The sequence below is a fragment of the Balearica regulorum genome, chromosome 3 (genome assembly GCF_011004875.1).
Source record: "Balearica regulorum gibbericeps isolate bBalReg1 chromosome 3, bBalReg1.pri, whole genome shotgun sequence".
Classification (NCBI taxonomy): Eukaryota; Metazoa; Chordata; class Aves; order Gruiformes; family Gruidae; genus Balearica; species Balearica regulorum.
The window spans coordinates 93,827,034-93,840,011 of NC_046186.1; the positions used below are offsets into that span (position 1 = coordinate 93,827,034).

The 12,978-nt window shown below is 33.0% G+C and overlaps 1 protein-coding gene across 4 annotated transcripts in view; it reads right to left on the reverse strand.

The window, feature by feature from the left end:
• Nucleotides 1-12,978, reverse strand: part of KIF6 (kinesin family member 6) — a 175,527-nt gene that overhangs the window by 109,947 nt on the left and 52,602 nt on the right. For all 4 annotated transcript variants that reach the window (XM_075749021.1, XM_075749020.1, XM_075749024.1 and 1 more), the window contains one exon: nucleotides 9,618-9,721. In XM_075749021.1, coding sequence (XP_075605136.1) covers nucleotides 9,618-9,721 — 104 coding nt within the window. The remainder of the gene's footprint in view (nucleotides 1-9,617; nucleotides 9,722-12,978) is intronic.

The window sequence follows — 12,978 nt, forward strand, 5'->3', positions numbered from 1 at the left end:
CTCTGTGACAAGCAAAATGGAAATCCAAGTTTATGAAAAATAGGCTGCAAACAAAGAAGCTACCGAAACACTTGAGGTAATCAGAGAGGATACTTCAATTAAAGAAGTTTGCTTACCTAGACTTTCCTATTGGTAACATATTCTGTATCCATTTTTTCCTTTACATATTCATTTTGAAAATTATCTTTAAGTTTAATAATGATGTCTATGTTATTAAAAAAAAGTAACTCCACATCTCTACATATTTTATGAATCTATTTATCTAAAACTGCATGATAGTTGTACCAGAACTGCCATTATATTTGATAAGAGCTAGCTACATAAGTTAGCTTCAAGTGTGCATCAGCATGGGAAGACCATGGAGATTCTAAGCAGCAAATTTTATCAATAATGCTATGGAAGACAGGAAAGAAAAGGGAAGGTATTTCCAGGTATTGTTGCTAATGGCACGACAAAGAAGATAAAGTACACACTATGCATCTGAGCTTGCCCAGAGAAAAGCTGTAATACACTACTGATGAGTAGTGGGCATGACAGCAATTGCCTAACACATAATTGACATATAGAGAGGATAATGCTGCATTCTGTATCCAGAAATCACTGCTTAACCTCTAATTTAACAAAAGTGGGTTAAGTTCTGGGTGAAATAATAATAATAAAGGTAACTAAATAGTGGAACTGGCTGCCTAAGCCTTTGTACGATTCCTTCAGTAGATATTTGTAAAAATACGTTTATTAACATAGCCCTGGAATAGGCTGCATAGATTTGGTGCAATCTTAGAGCAGGGAAGTAAGAGCAATAAGTGCTTGAGTGGCTTCTGTTTCTACAGTCTGGAAGATTTTTTATAATTTTTTTTTCCCCACTTTAAATATCTATACAGTGCTCTAATAACAGAAAAAAAATCTATTACAGGACAATAAAGACAAAGATCTCCTTTCTGCTACTGATAGGAATGGAATGAAAAAGTCTAAACGTAATACACTTCATACTGAAGTGTTTACATGTGTATGTACAAGGAAGTCAAGCAATAATAAAATTGCATATGATAAATTCACTGTGAGGTTCAGTTTCATGCTGTAAACTGAAAACGCATTCTAAGACAGCCTGTAAATAATTACATTGACTTATACTAGCAACTGTGTTTTAAGAAACAAAATTATAGGTGAAACTAAATTAATTGCTGAAGTGGCAGAACTTCCAGCTTTTTTTTTTTTTTTTTTTTTTTAAATTGGAAATCTTCTGAAATTAAAGGCTAGGGTTCTGAGGGGTCATTCCTAATGGTATAGTCAGTTAAGACAGATGGAAACTGAACTGACACTTTTGTCAGACATTCCTCCAGCTAGCCACCACAAAATAACTGTGAGGACAAAACCGAAACAAAACGAACCCAAATCACAGAAAACCCTCCCCAAATCCAATCTTGATGTAGAGTGAAACAGAAATAAGTTGGCATGAAATTTGATAAAATATGCAAATCTTTATTTTATTGCAGCCCTCCTCTCAAACTATGTGCTAAAAAACCCCAACAAAACAACAACAAAAAACCTGTGGGGGTAATTTTCTAGTATTTTCAATTTCTTGTTTTCACAGTAGATTATTCAAAGACAAAAAATAGTCCAGAAATTATCAGGCTGTTTCATATAGCCAGGCAATAGAAAACTGAATGACAATAAGGAAATGCAAATGCTAACACTGTTTTTTTAAAATCCACAGACATTTCACTTCCTTTGTTTGTGCGTTAATTTGTACAACTATGAAGCAATTACACCAAGTTATCTAAGAGATTATCAGAATATTAGATTATGTGAACTATGTAGATACTCTAGAAATCATGCACAAATCCAGAATGTTTAATTCAATGACATTATATATGAAGGGACTGATCCTGTAAGATTTTAACTTAAACTCTTTAAAAGGCTCAGATAATGGGTTGGAAAAACCTCAGAAATGCCATTGGAATTCAGCTGAAAGCAAAGTGCTACAAAACTTAATTATTCTTGAAAACAAATGCTTCAGATTTTTAAATCTTTACCATTGCTGTAATTTGAAGCTCTTAAAGATGATTTTGGATCTTTCTAATCTATATTAAAGTTTGGAAAATTTCTGGGCTCTGAATCAATATGATGAAGTGAATCCTACAATACTTCCACAAGCAAGTATTACGACCTTTAAACTTTCAAGTGTCTCTCAAGCCTGCATAGATAGCAATTCTCTTAAATGGTAAAAAGAAAGCTTGTAAGATTTGAATAACATTATTGATACAGTAATGCTCCTGAAGAGGAAGTCATGATATCTTACAGAACAAAACAAAAAACCAATCCAAAACTGAAGAGCCACAGACATAGTAAAAATTTTAAGTTCTCATATTTAGAAACGTAACAAGAACAGATGAAAATAGAGAACACAGCAATATGGCCAATGATTTCCATATATGGAGATAGACTGATTTTCATAACTATTGAATGTTGGCTGGTATCTATTGGTCTAATATCAACATGTTTGTTAGACCAAATAGTCATTCCTAACTTTCTATTCCTAATTATCTAATATTTTCAGCAGGGGCCAAGTGCTTATAAAATAACTGATAACAGAGCTAAAGTACACTCTTCTCTATTGATAATGAGTAGAAACAAATAGATTTTTGAATACCATCTGATTTTGATGATATTAGAGGCACTAATTAGGATTTACATAGCCAATAGGCTGGCATCAAAAGAGATTACCTAAATTCAAGCTGGCATGGAGCATTTGGATTTTTTTTCAGTTGTATCAAATATTTGAGAGTAAATATTTTGAAAACAGGGGTTCTAATTTTGTAAAGCAATCAAACAAACAGTATTATACACACAGATGGATGATTACCATTAAACACTTGCACTGCACAGTAGAGAAGCAATCACCTCCTATTACAGACATAATCTACTTTTTTTTTTTATTAAACATATGGGCAAAGCCATTTTTACTACCTCTTCATATGAGGAGATTCTTCTGCATTAGATGGCTACAGTGTGGCAAACAGAGATAAAGAGTTTCTACACAGTTGAAAATCATCCATTTTGATGATGAAATGCACACAGATCTAAATCTTTGTATCAGTAAGTCAAAAGGAGATTTGGCATGGACTATAAAAAGACCAAGACTGGCTTATATAGGGAAAAAAGTGCCTAATTTAATACTACACATGCAAAGTTTTTGCAGAGAAGAAACATGTAGCTTGCAGAGTATATGATTTCCTTCTTTAACAACACTTTACAGTAACAAACTAACAGCATATACAGAAAGAAATGCTACTCATGGCCAGCTAATATTTGTGGCCATAACAGTAGTTATATTCTAGTCTCTACAGTCTATCTAAAAGTAGCAAGAGAAAACTAAGTTTCAGTTTATCAAAACTTGAAAAATATAAATACCTCTAAGGAGAAGGTAGCAAGAACTTGAAATAAAAAGAAAGAACATGGGACAAGCATAAAAAATACTCAAGGAAGTCAAAAGGACTCATACGGATGAACACCAAGACATTCCTACACTATAGAAAAGAGAGGTAGTTTTAAAAAAAATTGTGTAAAGTGTCACTTACAGATTATTAATTAGATGTAAAAGCTTGGAAGAAAAAGGTTTTAAAAAGTATTTAAAGTACCAAAAGATGCAAACAGGTATTCAGTGGTACTTTCAGAAGCAACTCAGCTGACCAAGCATTCAACAGATTTTAGCAAGATTCAAAAAGCTGCTATGACCAGACACGCTTGAACATATATATTTGGAAATTGGCTCTAAGGTTTTTTCAAACACCTAAATAATCAAATTCAGCTATGCTGTCCTTTCTCCATACACTTCACTAATATGAGTTCTACTATATTCCATTACCCTTCTTGAAGGCATGTGACATTAGATTAGACTGGTATACTTTTGAACATTAGAAAACAGGATATCATATGGAGTCTCCTCCTCCCCCCCACCATGGTAAAACAAACTTGCCTATGTCTCAATAGTTTCAATGTAAAAGGTGATCAGTTTAAATCACATAAGAATTTTTTCCTACTTCTTAGGTATGTGACCTTGCAACAAAATACCAAGATGAAAGAAAACTATTTACACTTACTTTAAGCATCCAGCTTAGGTGCCTGCACTAGGAATCTCAACTTTCTGTGCTGTCACTAAAGATATTATAACATGTAAGAGAAAGAATTTCCTCTAGAGAAATACATTGATTTAATAGCATTCTAAATCAGGCATCTAAGCTAGATGTTAATGTGAGACATTTTAAGACTACTTTACAGTTAAAGTAGCTTCTCTTCTCTTGACTATTGCCTACGCAGCTTATGTCAGTCAGTCTGCTAACGTCGACACAAATCCACTGTCTGCAAAGCTGTGTTGACATAAGGCAAGGTAATATGCTTCTACTTCTTCCACCTTGCAAATGAAATTGAACACTGATATCGGTAAATAAGAACATTTGCTCTGCTTTGTAAATGAAACCATTTGTTCAACAGCTTAAGTCTGAGTAACTGTTAAAGCTCTATAGTGTACAACAGTACAATATTGTTAATACCATGATAGCATACAGATGTCACAATGTTGAAACAGAAAAATGAAAGACAGAAAGAAGTAATGAGAAATCCAGGACTTGAGTAAGATGAACAATGTATGACTGTTGAAGTAAAAAATAGAAGCGTCTGTAATAACATATGTATCTGAAAGAAATAAGGTAAAGTTATTAATAAATTAAAGTGCTAAGCCAGTACTTCCGGTGCTGTTCCTAGAGAATTCCAACTGGCAAAGGCTCTGGAAGCGTGGGTGCTCTGGAACACAGGACCTTGATTTGAAATCCTGACTTTCTGGGCACACATTGTAAATTGCTAGTGAGCTCATTTATAATAACAGAAAAAAAAAATAAAATCCCAAGTGATTCAAACAAAAAAGACTCTCCCTTTTACTTTTGGCATGCTTCTCAAAAAAAAAAAAAAAAAAACACAACACATTTGAATGCCATTTAATTCTATTCTAAAGCATAATACAGAAGCCTGTGAGAGTACAATTTCCTTCTATTCGGGATGTATGATGTTATTTTCTATATGTTTTAAAAATAGTTCAAAGTGTTCCTTTTTTTTTCTCCCCCCCTGCCCCCCCAAGAAACTACTTCTCCAGCTCAAAGAAATATTTAGAGATCAGCATTGGAAGCTGATCTCTGAAGCATTTCATGAACTATGTTCTGAACCACTTATGTAGTCTAGCTGAATTTTTTTATGCTGTGCTTTTTAAATAAACAAAATGAGAGTAGCAAAATTCATGTATGTTTAACATTTATGAGAATAAAATAATAAAATAAAAAATATGTCATAGTAATGCAAATGCTTACAAATTAACACAGAATTCTGAAGTAAGAATTCGAGACAGCTGTAGCTTTATTTACAGGACTGATAAAGTTGTGTTCTATTATAATTTAGCATTCACAAGAAAAGTCAAGAGCATTTGTTTTCCATTTTGTTTTAAACTTAGTGAATGGCAATGTGACATTGTAGTGGTTATGAGGAAAGCCTATTTCACAGATTTTTTTTTTCCTTCCATTGAATAAATAATAAAATAAGAAATCCCTGAAGACTTTTTTTTATTGAAGTGAGAAAATAAAACTCAATGAAGAATGAATTACAGCTTATTCGTCACATGTTAACTTCAAATATTTAGCAATTTTAACTGCATTGAGTAGCTCACTGATTTCATTGGGAATGCCCGGAAAGTAAACAACTGGAATGAAGTTCATTATTGTAAGAAATGTTTGGCATTTCTTGACTTAGTAAGTCAAAAAACATACAAAGTATTAATATTATGTTAAAATGATGTTTATTTTCAGGGCAATCACTAACACTTATTTCCTGCAACATATCTAGAGAGCCAAAAACCTATGCATTAACCATAACCATTTTATTAGACTAAAAAAATATTATTGGATCTACACATATACCACTGGACCCAGTTTCTTTTTGGCATCCATCTTCTACTGAAAAGTGCCTGAGATAAAGACTTGTGCAGAGACAACAAAATAAATATGTACTTAGTGCACAGAGTTTTTCATTGACATGTTTTGTAACTTTGATCATCTGTGTTCAGAATCAAAGAATAAATTAAAAAAAAAAATTGGCACAGAGTGCTTTTAGCAGATTAATTTTGCTCTGACTTTCCTTGAAATATGTGTGCTGAATCAGAATAAGAAGAATAAAACACACCCATTTTTAATGAGACTAAATTTAGTAATACTTCTCCTTACTAGTTAATTACGGTTGGACTCGATGATCTTAGAGGTCTTTTCCAAACTTAAAGATTCTATGATTCTACCTTATTTGTAATAAAATGAATCACAGTAAGACTTTTGTTAAAGTATTTTGAAAAGAACTATGTAAACTTGGATTATTTATATATATATACACACACACATATTGAGATACAGTTTAAGTTTAAACAGAAGATATCCTAACTAAGCAGAAATGTCTAAACACTATTTGAAATCCACAATGACTCTAATTATAATTTTCACTCTATGCATATTATAAAAGCATCAATCAAAAAAACCCACAAAAAACTCCAAAAGATTTTTCTGTCTGGAATCCCCTATAGTACTGCTCCCCTATGAACCATTCTTGTGTGGCGACTCCAAATAAAGAAATAAAGTGCAATACAGTATGGTGCATTGTCAACTCTACCATGCTTCTTTTCCTTTTCCGTCATAACAATCTGATCCATATGTCTCCTGATAAGTAATACTATTTAGGTTTCATTATAAATGCAAACTGCAACATAGACATTTTCCAGTAACAGTAAATCATGATTTTATCAGCCCTCATCCAGGTCAATACTTCTGTTTGGACTACTAACTTGTATATTTATTCTTTAATGTGAACAAACTCTCCAGATAATGAGTAGCTCTAAACTCAGATGGCCAGTCTCAATAAACAGAATTGTCATAAAGATTTGCTGTGTTATACATTGATAGACTCTAACTGGAGACAGAACACTTAGATGCTATCTGTTGATTTTCATAAATGCTCAGGATATTTATGGATAGGAGGTTCAGACAGATGTAAACCAGCATGGTCACAAATATTATTGCCATACGAAAGCAAGTTCAAAATGTATACGTGTTCAAAACCACAGAAAGATATTTTCATTGAAGAAGTGGCTTTTTACACTATCATTTCATCATACTTCCATTAGGGTGTCTAGTCCACATCAGTTGTTTACGTGTGAACACTCTGCTTGCAAGAACACACACAAATGCAAAATTCATAAAACACGACATTTGATATTTTCGCCCACTTGAACTGTTTAAAAAAAGGATTGATTTATCTTTCAACGTTCCATTCAACCACAGCATATAGAGCCAATCTGACTCATGTACATGACAGTTATTCTCCAGTAGTATCTTCTGCTCTCTGCTTGAAACTATGCTACCCAGAAAAACCTCTGTATATCCAACTCTTTTTTCCATTTTAAGTCTATATTAAAAATAATGATCTTCGAAGAAGGCCATTATATGGTATTTGGGATGGACGAGGTTAATTGTTTGAGGTCCTTCTTGTTTATTATTGATCTTCAGGAAAAGTATTGTATCTCAAACTTTTGTTCTGTATTTTAATTGCAGAGCATTTGTTCCAAGAAAGAACTTATTTCTGAAACAATGAACACACGTGCTACATGGCCCTGAGTAAACATGAATAAGTGATAAATTTAAAAAACTTTAAAGTTTGTGTTGTTCTAACATAGCTGACATCCTTGAAAGTTATTTCTCCTTCATTGCCTTACTGCAGGTAGAAACTCATTCAAGTCTCCTTCCTGCTTCTTTCTGGAGAAACAGGATGCAAAATTGCTTGCTACAATCTCAGAAGCAACCTTTTCTGACAATGATGTAATGCACTACATATTGTGCTATATGGATAAAAAGGAAAAACATACAACCAATATAGGTTTCAGTCACACATTTCTGAAACCAGGCCTCCCAGACGTATGTTATAATGCAACTGTATGCAGATGGTATGTTCCCAGTTTTCCTTTGCATATTCATATTAAATACTTTTATCAACTGTGAACCCATTCCTGATTATAAGACTGCCGTTTTCATGGCAAAAAGTCAGGTAGAAAATCTTAGGAAGTAAGATTCATGGGTGTGGCCTAAGAAACCTAAATGATTGCCAAAAGCCCAGTTTCCCTGTACAAACTAAACAGCAAACAAGACCACAGTGGAAAATTCATGTGACAGATTTTTACAATAATGTTAGGAAAGTACATCTTTAAATGAATATATAGATTATTTAAGTATATCTGAATGAGAGTCACTCATCTTCTGAAGGACTAGTTCTGTCAGGTTAAAAACAAACTAGCTAATAAGGGCATTTAATTTGCATGTAAAGAAAAAGAAAGATATTTCTCTTTTCCTGTTGGTTCTTTCATTTTCTTTCTGTGGCTTGATTTTGTCACATCCACTGCTACCCTGTAATGTCCTTGGTGCATTTGACTCCCATACTTTTGGGCAGTAGGAACTGGGGGGACAGTTCTGGATACAAGGTTATACTGGTAACTGCCTATATTGAAAATTACTCAGATTAATGGTGTAAAAAAAATAAAAAAATATATACGTAATGCTATCTAGTTCCTCATCCTTGATACGGATGTAATTCAGTTTCTGATTTAAAACAAAACAATCAAACCCAAAAATTAAGAATGACAACAATCTGCATAAGAAACTCAAGGTTCAAGGTAGCAGCTTGTCCTTATGTCTCAAGAATCTCCTAGATGCCAAGGGAGATTGTTAGCACTGATAGTTTTCTTCTGGACCAGCTCCAAGAGAAATTAAAATAAGACTAAAAAATTCTCACAGCTTCAACTTAGTTACCATTAAAAGACTAACCAAACAAAATCTCTAGGCAGTTACTACTGTCTTTATACAGATGAGACACAGAGATTCAACAGGTCCATCCTACAGAATCAATTAATTTTTCAAAACTGGGAATTGAATTTAGTTATTGTGAACATTTAGCCCTAAGTAAATATTTCTACATTATACATAAAAAGTTCTTGCATGCTGTACTGATGTTACGAAAAGCTGTAAGATGTTACAACACTTATGTGAATTAATCTTGCATTTTCAATAGCATGCTTAGTAAAAAATGTGAATATTTGGCTTTTAAGACATTGATTAATTGTGTATCAGAAATGCAAGATTTCTCTTGGCCTATGTCAAACTAACACTGCAGCAGGATACTTCTCAGCACAAAGAATATTTCTTGAATTCTACTCAGATCATATGTCCAGTTTTGAGAGAGACTGTTTTTTTTTTTATTCTGCACTATTATACAACACTTCTTTTTGCCTGGCATCTGACAGGCATTCCCATCTTTTGCGTTTACTTCACTTCACTTCCTCAAAGCTGAGGCTGCAAAAACACAGCCAGCAGCCTCACACAGCTTTTCATGGAAAACTGCCATTCTAACCCGGCACCTAACTTCACTTTATTATTCGCTCAGAAAAGTTTAAAATTCTGAGATTAATTTAAATATTTATGCCAACAAAGAAACGGATGAAAAGTATCACCACAAAAGAAGAAAATGAAAACAATGTAAGACATTACTGAAGTAGCTCTTCTTGTGAAAGCTCTGACGTTCTTTGCTTGCCAGTCACCAGCGCCAGCTCATCCTTCAACTCCTGGATCTCCTTTTTCAGCTGGGCAATCATCTACAAACAGCAAGGCATAAACCAAGCATCACCTACAAATTAATAGCTAGTTTATGATTTCTGCATTAGAAGGCTGAGTTTAGGGAAATATTATACTTTGGTTTTCTCTTTTTTTTAAACAACATCTCATTTTTAAAAACAGTCCAAATGCCTTAAATACACCAAGAACTTTTTTCCTTTTCCACTTATAAAAACAAGAAAATTCTTCCAAACTCAGTAAATTCTATGTGTCAGAGGACATGGCTGTACAGAAAGAGTTCAAGAGATTACTTGCAAAAGAAAAAAATGATTTGCCACAGGAATACAAAGAGCTTTCTGACTCATTAGTTTTGCCTGCTAGTAATGAAAACACATTTAAAATAGGACTGATGTGTTTGTGAGAGAAAGGACAACTACACACCAAAAGTGATTTTTTTTAACCTTCCCTTTAGAAACAGAAATTCCAAACCAACATCTTTGTATTTTAATCTTTTCTTTTTTTTTTTTTTTTCATGGAACATTCTACTCTCATTAGAATTATAGCATACTATACTTGTCAGATGAATCAGTTGTTAACCACAAATGAATAGTACAAATCAACATAATGAAATTAAATTGCATTAATGAATAGTAATGACTGAGAAAGTGACTTGGAGAACTATACCAGATTTTTAAATTTGAATAGCTCATTATTGGAGCCTCTACATTTGGAAAAATACATCTTTATAAAACCATATTTTACAAATCTTTAGCCTTCCAAGGCCAAGTTCTACAAAGCAGGGATAATATGCAAGTCCCTAAGTCTAAAACATGAATGAGCAAGTTCTTGGATACTTTATGACTGATCATTTTAATGATGCATCACCTTATAATGGCTCAAATGCATCAAGAGTCTAATGATATTTTTAGATGGATATGAGCACACTGATTCCATGTGCAAAATAAGTTTCCAAGACAAGAATGTTTTCAAGGAAAAACGAATCATCCTTGATTGCACGCACTTTCTAGAAAAAAGATTGTTGAAATTGATGACACATTTTCACTAGATGTTAAAATTCCTTCAAACATTTGTATTTCTTTTAATGTTTAAATTTAACCATGACTTCCTAAGCTTTGAACAGGTATTTTTACTTTAAAATCAAAATATTCTAAACATACATATGATTATTTCTTTTAACTCTAAACTTAGTGGTAGCACATTTGTTACTATAAAGTATGAAAGGCTAACTTACACTATTATATTTAAGAATCTATTTATGGTGGTGTACTATCAGTTGCAGATGTTACAAGAATGCTTCAAGAATATTGCAGGCCAAACATTTTAACTTGATTTTAGGTTGCCTCACTCTGGTGCCACACTCTGATGTAGTCTGTGCCAATGCTGAGTCAATAAAACAAAATTTGGGGCTGGAGTGGAAAAAAAAAGGCTGAAAGCTGAACTGACAGTACCATCCATGTTCAAATTTGTTAGCGTGATTAACCTCAATCTGACAACAACAGAAATACCATTTTCAGGATATGGATAAAAGATTGATTTTCAAATATTATTAAGACAAACAAAAATCTACAGAAGTATAATATTTTCATTTTTAAATGAATGCCAGAGGAGATTAGATTTAATTCAGGCTCAACAGTTTCATTTTCAGTTTAAAGCAAGTCCTTTGGTCATGAGTGGGAGAGGTTCAAAGCTGAGTTGCTTAAAAAGCACAATGGGTACAAGTTCATCTTCTTAGTTAGACACACAGTCAGGAAGTCTCCATTATGAAGAAGTTTACACAAGTCAGACTTAACTCAGATCTATAAAGAGGTATTATGCACTCCCTTTATTAAGCTTGCATTTAACTTACATATGATAAATACTGTAAATAAATGGCATTTGATTTTATGGGGAAAAAAAAAAGTCTTAAGTCCAGCACTTTACTGAATACTAAGGTTGCACCCTGGAAATATACTTTAGGTAGTTAAGAGGGGCAACAAATTCCACAATGACCACAGAGCCATATAGAGTCTAGGTGCCTGTGTTCCCCTGCCTTTTCCACAAGAGAGGACGGTTTTCTCACTCTCATGAGTCCACTTTTGCTTTACTTGCTAAATGATCCTGCAGAGCGAGACATACCAAACTTGTGGAGTATAGCTCCACAGGATGCAGTAAATGTTCAGGAGCCTGCAATGTGTTCCACCTCAATCAAAGGCTTCTGTGACCATAGAAGAAATGTTTTGTATGATTTGCTACTAGAAAGCCTACATAGGAAAGAAAAAAAATGACAGACAGAAATGAAGTTGTTCAGTGCCTACTGGGTTTTTTTGTTTGCTTATTTTTTGGTCGCTTTTTTTTTTTTTGTATTTGATGCTGTTACTGTTAGAAATGGTTTGGCAAGAAAAATAAATAAAATAATAATAAAAAAATAAAAACAGTAGGAAACCTAAAAAGAATCTCATATTCCCTTTGAACTTCAAAGACAAGAGAAAAGAAAAGCCCAATCTTTAACAGTAACTGAAATATATTAAGTAACATATATTAAGTAATTAATCAACCATCTAATCTAATTTTAGACAACAAATGCTTTTTATGCTATATAAAGTAGCTTTCTGCAGTCTGGCATTCAAGGGGAAAGCATTTCCTAGCCAGTTCAGAAAGTCACATGAGAACAAAATACATAGAACTTGTAATTACAAATTAGTTGTGAGAAATTTAGAGATACAGTAAGAATTTTGCCAATTAAAAAGAATGATGGTGTGATTAGTATATTATAAAATATACAGGACCACTGAAATGAGAATATTTCAGTCAGATTTTATATTCTTTAGAGGTGAAAAGCTACAGTTCAAATTTGTAATTATGTTGTTAAAAACTATGTTTTAAGTATTGTCTGTTTATGTATAAACAGAATAATATAAAAGCTTAACCTGAACTTATTTTTCATCTGATGTCTTTGTGAGAGACAGAGGGTGTGCTGAAATGCATCCATAGTTCTTTCTTCATTATATTCATATATGCAGCTTTGGCATGATCAGTGTAACCTCAAACATTTCCTATCTCAGAAAACATCTTTGATATACAGCATGCAACCCAGCTGATCCAGTAGCTATCATTATCTGCAATGCCACGTTGAATAAATCAATCCTTAATAAGTGTACTTAATATTTACAAAGGAAATAAATTTTCCAGGTAATGCAGAAAATTACATTAAATAAACTAACAAAGGCCTCTTAACATAGGAGAACTTATTACAAAGCACATCTTCAAACAAATCTGGTATGTAACAAGCTAGAGGCAT